The following is an 11,719-nucleotide window of genomic DNA, read 5'->3' as shown; positions in this document are numbered from 1 at the left end:
CCACTGAGCCTGTGTGTGGTGGGTCCTGGGTTAGGAGGGGAGGCCCCTGACAGCCTGGTTCAGCTTCTTCTGGTGTCGGGGGAGGAGTCCATGTCAGGCTGCTGGGGGTGGGTGGAGGATGCTTTGTTCGGCAAGGCCCAGGGAATCGTGGGGAACCACAGAGACAGATTTCTCACTAACTGTGTGTATTTCAGACTGCTTTTTGAAAAATTCAACACATAGCCAGGTGCAGTGGCTCATACCTGTAATCCTAGCTACTCAGGAAGCTAAGGCAAGAGGACAGGAATTTGAGACCAGCCGGGGCAACATAGTGAGATCCCACTTCTAAATAAATAAATAAAAACTTAGCTAGACACAGTGGTGCACACCTGTGGTCCCAGCTACTCAGGAGGCTGGGGCAGGTGGATCGCTTGAGCCCAGGAATTTGAGGCTGTAGTGAACTGATTGTGTCACTGCACCCTGGGTGACAGCGTGAGACCCTATCTCTGAAACAAACAAAAATTCGACACATATTTGGTCCATCATTTGTCCGTGTTAACTTTGCTGCTTTATACAATCTAACCTTTCCTAAATGTTGGGAGCTCATAATTTTTGGAAAATACATGCATCTGAAATTTTACAGAGCTCCAGATGCAGTGGAATAAGTCCATTTTAGTTAATTAATTAATTTATTTATTTGAGATGGAGTTTCGCTCATTTACCCAGGCTGGAGTGAAGTGGCGTGATCTTGGCTCACTGCAACCTCTGCCCCGTGAGTTCAAGTGATTCTCCTGCCTCAGCCTCCCAAATGGCTGGGATTTCAGGCACCTGCCACCACACCTGGCTGATTTTTGTATTTTTAGTAGAGACCGGGTTTCACCATGTTGGCCAGGCTGGTCTCAAACTCCTGACCTCAGGTGATCTACCTGCCTTGACTTCCCAAAGTGCTATGACTACAGACATGAGCAGCCACGTCCAGCCAGATAAGTCCGTTTTAGTATATTCATTTAAGCGATGTCCCCAAGGTGAGTACAGTTTAACCTAATGTTCCAGGGAGTTTTTGCATAGACAGTCTTTTGTTTTTGTTTTTGTTTTTTTGCCTCACTCTTGCCACCCAGGCTATAGTGCAATGGTGCAATCTCGGCTTATTACAACCTCCGCCTCCTGGGTTCAAGTGATTCTCTTGCCTCAGTTTCCTGAGTAGCTGGGATTACAAGCATGCAGCACCACGCCCGGCTAATTTTTGTATTTTTAGTAGAGACGGGGTTTTACCGTGTTGGCCAGGCTGGTCTCGAACTCCTGATCTCAGGTGATCCACCTGGCTCGGCCTCTCAAAGTGCTGGGATTATAAGATGTGAGCCAGCATGCCCGGTGGCATGGACAGTCTTCATTGTTAAAGTGGACGCCTTCTTTCCTGAAGCCTGCTGTTAGAGACAGCGCCCCCTACCCTCACTGGAGATATGCTCTTCACTCCTTCCCTTTCTTTGGTCTTGCAGGGTTTCTATGTTGCACTGAGACTGGTGGCCTGTGCACAGAGTGGCCATGAAGTGACCTTGAGCAATCTGAATTTGAGTATGCCGCCGCCTAAATTCGTGAGTGTCCAAGCCCTTCAAGTTCACATTCTTCTAATGCCACATGCATGTGCATGTGTATGTGCATGTGTGTATGCACACATGTATCTCCATGTTTTCTCTAGCTTGCCTTTTTTATTGTGATGGAATCCACATAATAGAAAATCAATCATTTTAAAGTGAACTATCCAGAGGTATTTCGCACATTTACAGTGTTGTGTAGTCATTACCTTCTTCTGGTCCCTCAAGGGGATTACCCCACCCACATTCAGTAATCACCCCTTGTCTCCCCGCTCCTAGTCGCTGGCAGCCATTAATCTGATTTCTGTCAACAGATTTCCCTGTTGTGGACATTGTATATCAGTGGAATTCTATAACATGGTCTTTCGTGTGTGGCCTGTCTCTCAGCATCGTGTTTTCAGGGTTCATCTGTGTTTTAGCATGGATCAGTGCTTCTGTACTTCATTGTGTGGATGGACCACACTTTATCCATTCATCTCTGTGGACATGTGGGTTATTGCCACCCTGTTGACTGTCGTGAGGAATGCTGCTGCAAGCATGCATGTACAAGGCTTTGTTTGAACACTCGCTTTTAATTCTTCTGAGTGAATACCTAGGAGTGGAATTGCTGGGTCATGTGGTGATTCTGTGTTTAACTTTTTGAAGTCTTTACTTTTTTGAAAGCACTTTGAAACGTGTATCCTTTTCAGCAAACCCACCCTCCTATGATTTAATTCTGTGCCAGCCACAAAGGAATGTTTCTGTCTCTTCTCAGCACGACACCAGCAGCCCTCTGATGGTCACGCCGCCCTCTGCAGAGGCCCACTGGGCTGTGAGGGTAAGTGAACGGGGACAGCTCCTTGGCTGTCCTTCAGATAGAATTCTTCCAGCAGTTGTTCTGGAATTGCTCTAGCTTGATGTTGTTGAGAACATTTTATAGGATGATTGCGTCAGCTCTTCTGTCTCCGTCTGAGTGCCCGCAGCCCTTGGATGCAACACCTCTTCAGATGAACACATTTTACAAAGGCTGTGGCCTTTCACTGTAATGGGGAGTTGTCTACCGGGACAACTAGCTAAGTGTCAGGAGTTGGATTCTTAAAAGGCTGCAGTTTAAATCTTGCATCTTTAGGTCACGTTCTGTGGTTTTTGCTGCTTGTGTTGCTTATTCAGAATAGAAGAGGAAACGTGAGAGCTCGCAAGCACGTGGACCCCCAAATGTGTTCCTTGCTTTCTCGCGTTTTTCCAGCCACTTTGCATGCTACGGATCTTTCCTCCCTGACGTTCTGATTGCTTTCTGAAAAGCTTCCCTCAGCACTGGAAGTGTTATTTTTAAAACAGAGGATGTTGTGGCTGGAAAGATGTGCTACTGCTTCCAGAAAGATGAAATAAAAAGCGAGGGCTGGCTTCTAAGTACAGATTTCTTTCTAAAGGAGTGAGGGTGGTTCCCGCAGATAACATGAGGCCTCCTCACCTTCCCTTCGCTTTCAGACTGCCGCATTTCCTCACGTGCTTGTGGCTCCAATCCTGACATCAGTAACACTCTTACTATCAAATAAAGGCAGACCTACCCCCCTGCCCCGAGCACTTTCATCCCGTGTTTACACCGTTGGTTGGTTTCCTTCTTGGAGAGGTTCTGGGCTGGGTGGGGGCATCTGTGCAGGGAGAGGACATGAAGACGTGTCATGTGGCCAAGGAGTCATACAGCCACCTCTGTCATCGAACACTTTGCCAGTGGCGATTACGGTGGTGAAGGGTTTCTCCCTGTCACCCAGCACATTGTGCAGACTTTGAAAAAGAGCTCCTTTGGCCAGGCGTGGGTGGCTCATGCCTGTAATCCCAGCACTTTGGGAGGCCGAGGCAGGCGGATTGCCTGAGGTCAGGAGTTCGAGACCAGTCTGGCCAACATGGTAAAACCTCATCTCTACTGAAAATACAAAAAATTAGCTGGGCATGGTGGCATGCACCTATAATCCCAGCTACTCAGGATGCTGAGGCAGGGGAATTGCTTGAACCAGGGAGGCGGGGATTGCAGTGAGCCAAGATCACGCCACTGCACTCCAGCCTGGGCGAAAGAGCGACTCATTCTCACAAAAAAAAGAAAAAGAGCTACTTTGTCATGGGAAATAGCGCCAAGAGATCTTATTCTTTAATATGTGATGGCTCTTTTCCAGCAGGGGTTATGTCCAGGCCTCACTGGAAGAGCTGGGACTGAGGGGCCTGGGGACCTTGCAGAGAGGAGTCAGGGAGCGCGGGACCAGGCGCTGTAATTGGGGTGGACTGTGGTCAAGAGAGATTCTGTATTCCATTCACAGCCACAGTCAGAAAGAACAAGCCCGAAGTGCCAAGTGTTTGTTTCTGTTGTGAACATTCCTGGGCTTCTGAAGGCACTGAGTCAGCAAGTCCGATGGCTGGGAGAGGATCCCAGGCGCCCGAGACAGACCTGCAGCGCTCAGCTTCTCAGCACGGACAGCTGTGCACTAGCTGCCGGTGACCTCACCTCTGTGACTGAGGGTGCTGTCTTGGTTTTTCTTTTTAAAAATTAAAAGTTTTTTCCAGCATCTGGAGTGGATTGGTTAAAAAAAAAGAGAGAGAAATTATAAGTTTTTGTTGTGGTTGAAAGACATATCACATAAAATTTACCATCTTAACGACTTTTAACAGTGCAGGTCAGGAATGTTAAGTACATTCACAATGTGCAGCCATCACCGCCATCCAGCTCCAGAACTTTCTGTCCTCCCAAACTGAAACTCTATACCTGAACCTCCCACTCCCTCAGCCCCTGGCACCCATCATTCTGCTTTCTGTCACTGTGGATTTGCCTAGGGAGGAGGGGACCGCCTATAAATGGTATCATGCAGGATTTGTTTTTTGTTTTTGAGATGGAGCCTTACTCTCTCGCCCAGGCTGGAGTGCAGTGGCGCGATCTTGGCTCACTGTAACCTCCGCCTCCCGGGTTCAGGTGATTCTCCTGCCTCAGCCTCCTGAGTAGCTGGTACTACAGGCACATACAACCACGCCCAGCTAATTTTTGTATTTTTAGTAGAGACCAGGGGTTCACCATGTTGCCCAGGCTGGTCTTGAACTTCTGACCTCAGGTGATCTGCCCACTTTGGCCTCCCAAAATGCTGGGATTGCAGGCGTGAACCACTGTGCCTGGCCTAGTTTGTTTTTGCTTTTGTTTTTTATGTTTAGAGATGGGGTCTCACCATGTTGCCCAGGTTGGTCTCAAACTCCTGTGCTCAAGCAGTCCCCCTGCCTTGGCCTCCCAAAGTGCTGGGACTATAGGCATGAGCCACTGTGCCAGCCTCATACAGCATTTGTATTTTGTGTGTGCCTGGCTTATTTTACTTAGCATGCTGTCCTCAGAGTTTGTCCACACTGTAGTATGTGTCAGAACTCACTTCCTTTTTGTGGTTGATGGATGTTCTGCTGCCTGGATCTACCTCGTTTTGCTTATGCATTCATCTGTTGATGAACACTGGTTGAGGGTGTTTTCTCAGTGCTCCCAGTAGTTCCAGTGTGTGGCCGAGCAGGTTGCGAGAGCTGTGCTCTCTTTGGGTCCCACTCACCATGGGCCTTGTTTCCTTTGGAGGGTGGAACGGACTGGAAGCTGCTGCCTCACTCATGGCCTACCTGCACTGTATCTTTCAGAACAGCAGGAGCTGCGACTCTGCATCCTAATGCTGTACCTTCCCTCTGTTCACGAAGAGTTATTCTTATTTATGTACTAATTTACCATTAGAAACGGAGGGTTTCATGTATATGGCCAGGCTTGGTGGCTCACACCTGTAATCCCAGCACTTTGGGCAGCCGAGGCAGGCAGATCACTTGAGGCCAGGAGTTTGAGACCCACCTGGCCATCATGGCAAAACCCTGACTCTACAAAAATACAAAAATTAGCCGGGCATGGTGGCACATGCCCGTGATCCCAGCTACTCAGGAGGCTAAGGCACGAGAATTGCGTGAACCTGGGAGTCGGAGGTTGCAGTGAGCTAAGATCGTGCCACTATACTCTAGCCTGGGAAACACAGCAAGACTCTTGTCTCAAAAGAAACAGATGGCTTCCTGTATTTATTTAAAGTTGGTTTTGATCATCATTTGCTCAAGCGCTAACATCTGCTCACACTTTTGTCTTTCTGGTACAAGTGGGCTCCTCAGAGGCAAGTGAGTGATCTTTGTCTCCCTGCAAAGACACTGCCCCACTGTGGGGGACCCCTGCCCCATTCAGGCAGCAGCTAGGACGAAGGGTGAGACCCGGGGCCAGGACCTCCCTCCCGAGGACCTTGGCTCCCAGATCCAGGGTTGCTATAACGCTGTTTCCTTCAGGGCGTACGTTCACTTTGGAAACCAACGGGTCGAGACTGTTCTAAGGTCATTTTGTGCTTTTAGCCAAGGGCAATGGTGGATCCATGACCATTTTCACTCGGCTTTGGGTCAGAGCTCGGTCTGGACACTCAGACAAGGCTCGCTCTCCTACTCACTCGAGCTATTTCTTTTCAACTAGGTGGAGGAAAAGGCCAAATTTGATGGGATTTTTGAAAGCCTCTTACCCATCAATGGTTTGCTCTCCGGAGACAAGGTCAAGCCGGTCCTCATGAACTCAAAGCTGCCTCTTGATGTCCTGGGCCGGGTGAGTGGGCCGTGGGCTTGGTTCTTCCGCACTTGGTGTCCCTGCTGTGCGTGGGAGCCACCGTTGGTGGCTTTCCCCATGGTGCTTACGAGGCTCTTGCCCTGTTTTCTCCCTGTGCCATCAGGGGCTTCATCAGGGCTCCTGTGGGTCCATCCCGGCTGGCTCAGGGCTTCCCAGGGTGCAAATCACAGTGCTCACCCCGCCCTGGGGAAGGTGCCAGAGTCCTTCCATTTCACAGATGAGGAGGTGGACTCAAAATTGAAATTGCTGCCTGGGGCTTTGGGACCAATAGAGCTCAGCCTTAAGCTCCCCAACCTGGGCTTTCCCCTGTTCCATTATGCTGAATGTTGGAATGTGTGTCTTTATCTTTTTATTTCTTTTTATTTTTAATGAGATGGAGCCTTGCTGTGTTGCCCAGGCTGGAGTGCAATGTCACGATCTCAGCTCATTGCAACCTCTGCCTGCCGGGTTCAAGTGATTTTCTTGCCTCAGCTTCCTAAATAGCTGGGATTACAGGTGCATGCCACCATGCCTGGCTAATTTTTGTATTTTTAGTAGAGATGGGGTTTTACTATGTTGGCCAGGCTGGTCCTAAACTCCTGACCTTGTGATCTGCCTGCCTCAGCCTCCCAAAGTGCTGGGATTACAGGCGTGAGCCACTGCGCCTGGCCCATTGTTATTTTTTTTTTTTTTTGAGACAGAGTCTGGCTGTTGCCCAGGCTGGAGCATAGTGGTGCCATCTCGGCTCACGGCAACCTCCACCTCTCAGGTTCAAACAATTCTCCTGCCTCAGCCTCCCGAGTAGCTGGGACCACAGGAGCATGCCACCATACCCAGCTAATTTTCGTATTTTTAGTAGAGACGGGGTTTTACCATGTTGGCAGGCTGGTCTCAAACTTCTGGCCTCAGGTGATCTACCCGCCTCGGCCTCCCAAATTGCTGGGATGGATGATAGGCTGAGCCACTGTGCCCAGCCACCTTTGTATCCATGCATCTATGCACCCATGTTCCTCTGCATCCCTGTCTATTATCCATTCATCTGTGTGTGCACACGCCCCTGCAGTGTATTTATCCACGCATCTGTGCATGTGTCTGTGTACTCGTACATCTATGCTGCTGTGCCCCCGTGAGTTCGTATTTATGCATTCATCCGAGCACACGTGCATCCGTGCCATCATCCATCTGTGCATCCAGGCACCCACACATCATGCATCTGGTCAGTCATTCAGTAGGCATTTTTCTGAGCCTGCAGTGGACCATGCCTTGTGCTGGGCAGTGGGAAGGTGAGGATGATTAGATACCGTCAAGGAAGTCCAATAAGTAATGGCTGAGATGCTAAGACTTAGTTACCGAGGGCTTAGTATGTGCAGGCGGGGCCCTAGTGCTCTGCATGAAGACGCACATCCAGCACTTGGAGCCATCCTATTACGGACCGTGTCCCACACCCCTCCACCACCCATTTTTCACATGGGGAAGCGGATCTTCAGGGTAGATGGGAAGTCACTCTGGTCGCACAGTTGTGGAAGGGTGGATGGAGAAGGGATGAGGTCCTGTTGCAGGCAGGGGTGGGCAGAGTCCCATGTGCATTCTGGAGCAGCTGTCCCCAGAGCCTGGCCTGTCCATTGGACACCACCCCCCTCCCACTGCATCCCTGATAATCATAGCTCGGCCCAGTGAGGGTAGTGGTAGAGGGGGAGGTCCCTGACCCTCCCGAGCAAGGGGAGCAGGGCAGGTGGGGAAGATTTTCTAGAAGAGGTACCCCTGGTCACATCCTCCAGGGTGAGGGCAACTCTGGCAGAAGTCTGGGCATGTGGACAGCTTGAGCGAAGGCACAGAGGCTGCAGATAGCCTGGCATGCCAGTTAGGGTCAGGGCTCCCTCTGGGTACTTCGGTCCCCCAGGGGCAATGTCTAGGGACGTTTTTGGTTGTCACACCAGGGTCGGGTGCTGCTGGCGTCTGGTGGGTTAAGGCCAGGAATGCTGCTCAACACCCTACAGTGCATGGCACGACCCACGCCCCGAAGTGATCCGGCCTTAAGGGCAGCAGTGCCAAGGTGGGAACCTTGGGCCGAGGGAGGACTGTGGAGCCCGAAAGGCCTGTTAGAGTCCTGGCTCCCTGGCAAAGCATGTGCAGGTCACCATGGGATCTGAAGAGGCTGGGCTGGGGTGCAGGGCCTGCTGCTCTCAGGGGCTCAGCAGCAGCCAGGTGACAGGGCCCCATCTGCCAGGCTGAGGATCACGGTAGGGCAGGGTCAGGCGCGTGTTCTGGAGCAGTCCCTGTGGTAGCCAGAGGGACAAGACTGGGATAGGGAGGCCAGCTGGAGGCTCTTGCCTGCACGGCATGGTGAGGCCTGAGCTTGGACGAAGCAGCATAGGTGGAGAGGAGGACCCAGGTGTGAGAAACCTGCCCAGACTGAAGCCCTGGTGATTGGCTGGGAGGGGTGATGCTGACACATGAAGTGTCTTGGATAGAGCCGGGGGCATCTGTTTAGTTCCAGGCACTGGCGGCCTGCCCAGTGTTGGCCTGGCAGGCAGGTGTGCCCATCCAGAAAGGCTGGCATGGGCCAGAAAGCTGGCAGTGCAATGGTGCTTGAGATCTGCACGTGTTCTAGGCACGGTCCAGAGCCCACGCCCGCCTGCCTCCTCTTCAGTGCACTGAGTGGGCCTGACACCTGTCTCACCAGCCACTGCTGGGGAGAGGAGGCGAGACCCACAGACCTGCTCAGACATGAGCCCACAGCCCTGCCCAGCTGAGAATGCAAGGGAGGGTGGGGTTTGCAGGAGGGAACGTGGGTGTTTAGGGCAACACCTGAACTCAATCAAAGCTGTCTTTTCTAAGATGTTTCTGCAAGACAATGAAGACACTCAGGCTATGTTTAAAGTATAGCCTTGGCCATGATTATAATCATGACGATTGTCAGAACGTGGATCTTGGCTGGGCGCGGTGGCTCACGCCTGTAATCCTAGCACTTTGGGAGGCCAAGGTGGGTGGATCGCCTGAGGTCAGCAGTTCAAGACCAGCCTGGCCATCATGGTGAAACCCCATCTTAAAAAAAAAAAAGAACATGGATCTGGTGGTTGACAGTATTTCACAGGCGATGGCTTTTCCGAGAGCCTGTGGACTGGTTCTGAAACGCCCGTTGACTGCCGTCTCTTGACTCCAGTGAGCGCATGGCTGACAGTCTTGAGGTCTGGCAGGTGGTCTCACTCTCACCCAGTCCTTGCCTCCCACAGTAACCCATGTTGGTCTCTCCCCTGCAGGTCTGGGACCTCAGTGACATCGACAAGGATGGGCACTTGGACCGAGACGAGTTCGCTGTGGTAGGTCCTGCTGCTTCCTTCCCACCCAGCCAAGGATGGAAACTTACAGTGCTTGGGGGTCGCTGGATTTGTTTTTGTTTTTCTTCTTTCTTTTTTTTGAGATGGAGTCTCGCTCTTGCCAACCATGCTGGAGTAGAGAGAGCGGTGTGATCTCGGCTCTCTGCAACCTCCACCTCCTGGGTTCAAGCTATTCTTCCCCCTCAGCCTCCTCAGTAGCTGGGATTACAGGCACCCGCCACCATATCCGGCTATATTTTGCATTTTTAGTCGAGACAGGGTTTTGCCATATTGGTCAGGCTGATCTGGAACTCCTGACCTTAGGTGATGTGCCCACTGCAACCTCCCCTAGTGCTGGGATTACAGGCGTGAGCCGTGGCGCTCAGCCTCTTCTTTCTTTTTATTTGAGACAGAGTGTTGCTCTGTTGCCCAGGTTGGAGTGCAGTGGTGCAACCTCGGTTCACTGCAGCCTCTTCCTCCTGGGTTCAAGCAATTCCCACGCCTCAGTCTCCCAAGTAGCTGGAATTACAGGTGCACTCCGCCACAGCCAGTTAAAGTTTTTTTTGTATTTTTGGTAGAAATGGGATTTCGCCATGTTGGCCAGGCTGGTCTTGAACTCCTGGTCTCAAGTGATCCGCCCACCTCTGCCTTCCAAAGTGCTGGGATTATAGGTGTGAGACACCGTGCTCAGCCTTCCTTCTTTCATTTTTTTGACTGTTTATCTTGACATAGTTCTTCCTATGTGGAAAAGTTTCAGTATAGGTTGAGTATCCTTAATCTGAAAGTCTGAAACCAGAAGCTTCAAGATCTGAAACTTTTTGAGCACCAACATGAGGCTCAAAGGAAGTGCTCACTGGAGGATTTTAGATTTCAGAATTTTGAATTAGTAAGCTGAACCAGTAAGTGTAATAGACACATTCGAAAATTCAGAAAACTGCAGAATCTGAAACCCTGTGGTCCCCAGCATGTTTGGATAAGGGATACTCGACCTGTAATACAGAGAATTATTTTTTGTTTTTGAGACAGAGTCTTGTGTCTCCAGCTGGAGTGCAGTGTCATGAACACCCTTGCTGCAGCCTCAAACTCAGGCAACCTCCCTCCTTGGCCTCCCACAGAGAATTCTTTTGAAAACCTTTCCCTTGAATTTCCCAGTGTTGATTTACACATTTGTTTTCTCTTTCTCCTCTCTTCTTCCTCCCTCCCTCCATAACTATTTCTCCCTCCGCACCGCTGCCCCAAGTTTGCCTTTGAACCATCTTAGAGTTAAGTTGCAGACATGATGCCTCTTCACCCACAAACACTTTAGTGTGTATTTCCTATAAACAAGGACTTCTTACACATAACCATTTTCCACTTCGAAATCGGGAAATTCATATGATAGCATCACATTTATGAGATGTTTATTATACCCTATATGATACGCAGTGTATATACTTTCTATTCTCTATGACTGTCTCCATTATTATCCAAGCCAAGGCTATTACTCAGATGTTGTCAGTTGTCCCACAAATGTCCCTTGTGTCTAAAGAGAACCCAGCCCTGTGTGTTACATCCGTTTGTCCTTTGTCTCTCGTTTCCTGGAATCTAGAACAGTTCCTCCATCTCTCTTTGTGTTTCTTGACGTGGACTTTTGTTTTTTTGTTGTCGTTTTGTTTTTGAAAGGGAGTCTCGTCTGTCATCCAGGCTGGAGTGCAGTGGTGCGATTTCAGCTCACTGTAACCTCTACCTCCTGGATTCAAGCAATTCTCCTGCCTCAGTCTCCCGAGTAGCTGGGATTAAAGGTGCCTACTGCCATGCCTGGCTAATTTTTCTTTTTGTATTTTTAGTAGAGACAAGGTTTCGTCATGTTGGCCAGGCTGGTCTTGAACTCCTGAATTCAGGTGATGCACCCACCTCGGCCTCCCAAAGTGCTGGGATTACAGGTGTGAGCCACTGTGCCTGGCTTCAACGTGAACATTTTCAAGAGCACAGGCCAGCAGTTATGGCATGTCCCTGGGCGTGGGCCTGGCTGCCAGATCCTCTTGATGACCCAGGTGGTGCACTCTTGTGGGACAGGAATCCCCTGGAGGCCACACCCTCCCTACGTGGGCCTCCCACCTGGGGGAACATGGTGTTAACATGTCTTCTTTTTTTTTTTTGAGACGGAGTTTCACTTATGTTACCCAGGCTGGAGTGCAATGGCGCGATCTCGGCTCACCGAAACCTCCGCCTCCTGGGTTCAG

General features: G+C 50.5%; 1 protein-coding gene across 8 annotated transcripts in view; it reads left to right on the top strand.

Annotated features, from left to right (window-relative positions):
- The window catches only part of EPS15L1 (epidermal growth factor receptor pathway substrate 15 like 1), a 121,143-nt gene that overhangs the window by 37,956 nt on the left and 71,468 nt on the right, over positions 1–11,719 (top strand). For 7 of the 8 annotated variants that reach the window (XM_017501177.2, XM_017501182.2, XM_017501184.2 and 4 more), the window contains exons 5-8: positions 1,476–1,571; positions 2,326–2,388; positions 6,055–6,180; positions 9,441–9,500. In XM_017501177.2, coding sequence (XP_017356666.1) covers positions 1,476–1,571; positions 2,326–2,388; positions 6,055–6,180; positions 9,441–9,500 — 345 coding nt within the window. The remainder of the gene's footprint in view (positions 1–1,475; positions 1,572–2,325; positions 2,389–6,054; positions 6,181–9,440; positions 9,501–11,719) is intronic. The other variant, XM_037728736.1, reaches the window with a different exon arrangement.

This window comes from Cebus imitator, unplaced genomic scaffold, assembly GCF_001604975.1.
Source record: "Cebus imitator isolate Cc_AM_T3 unplaced genomic scaffold, Cebus_imitator-1.0 Scaffold280, whole genome shotgun sequence".
In the NCBI taxonomy this organism is placed as follows: domain Eukaryota; kingdom Metazoa; phylum Chordata; class Mammalia; order Primates; family Cebidae; genus Cebus; species Cebus imitator.
The sequence above is the reverse complement of the archived record's forward strand: the minus strand, read 5'-3'. Positions and strand labels throughout refer to the sequence as shown.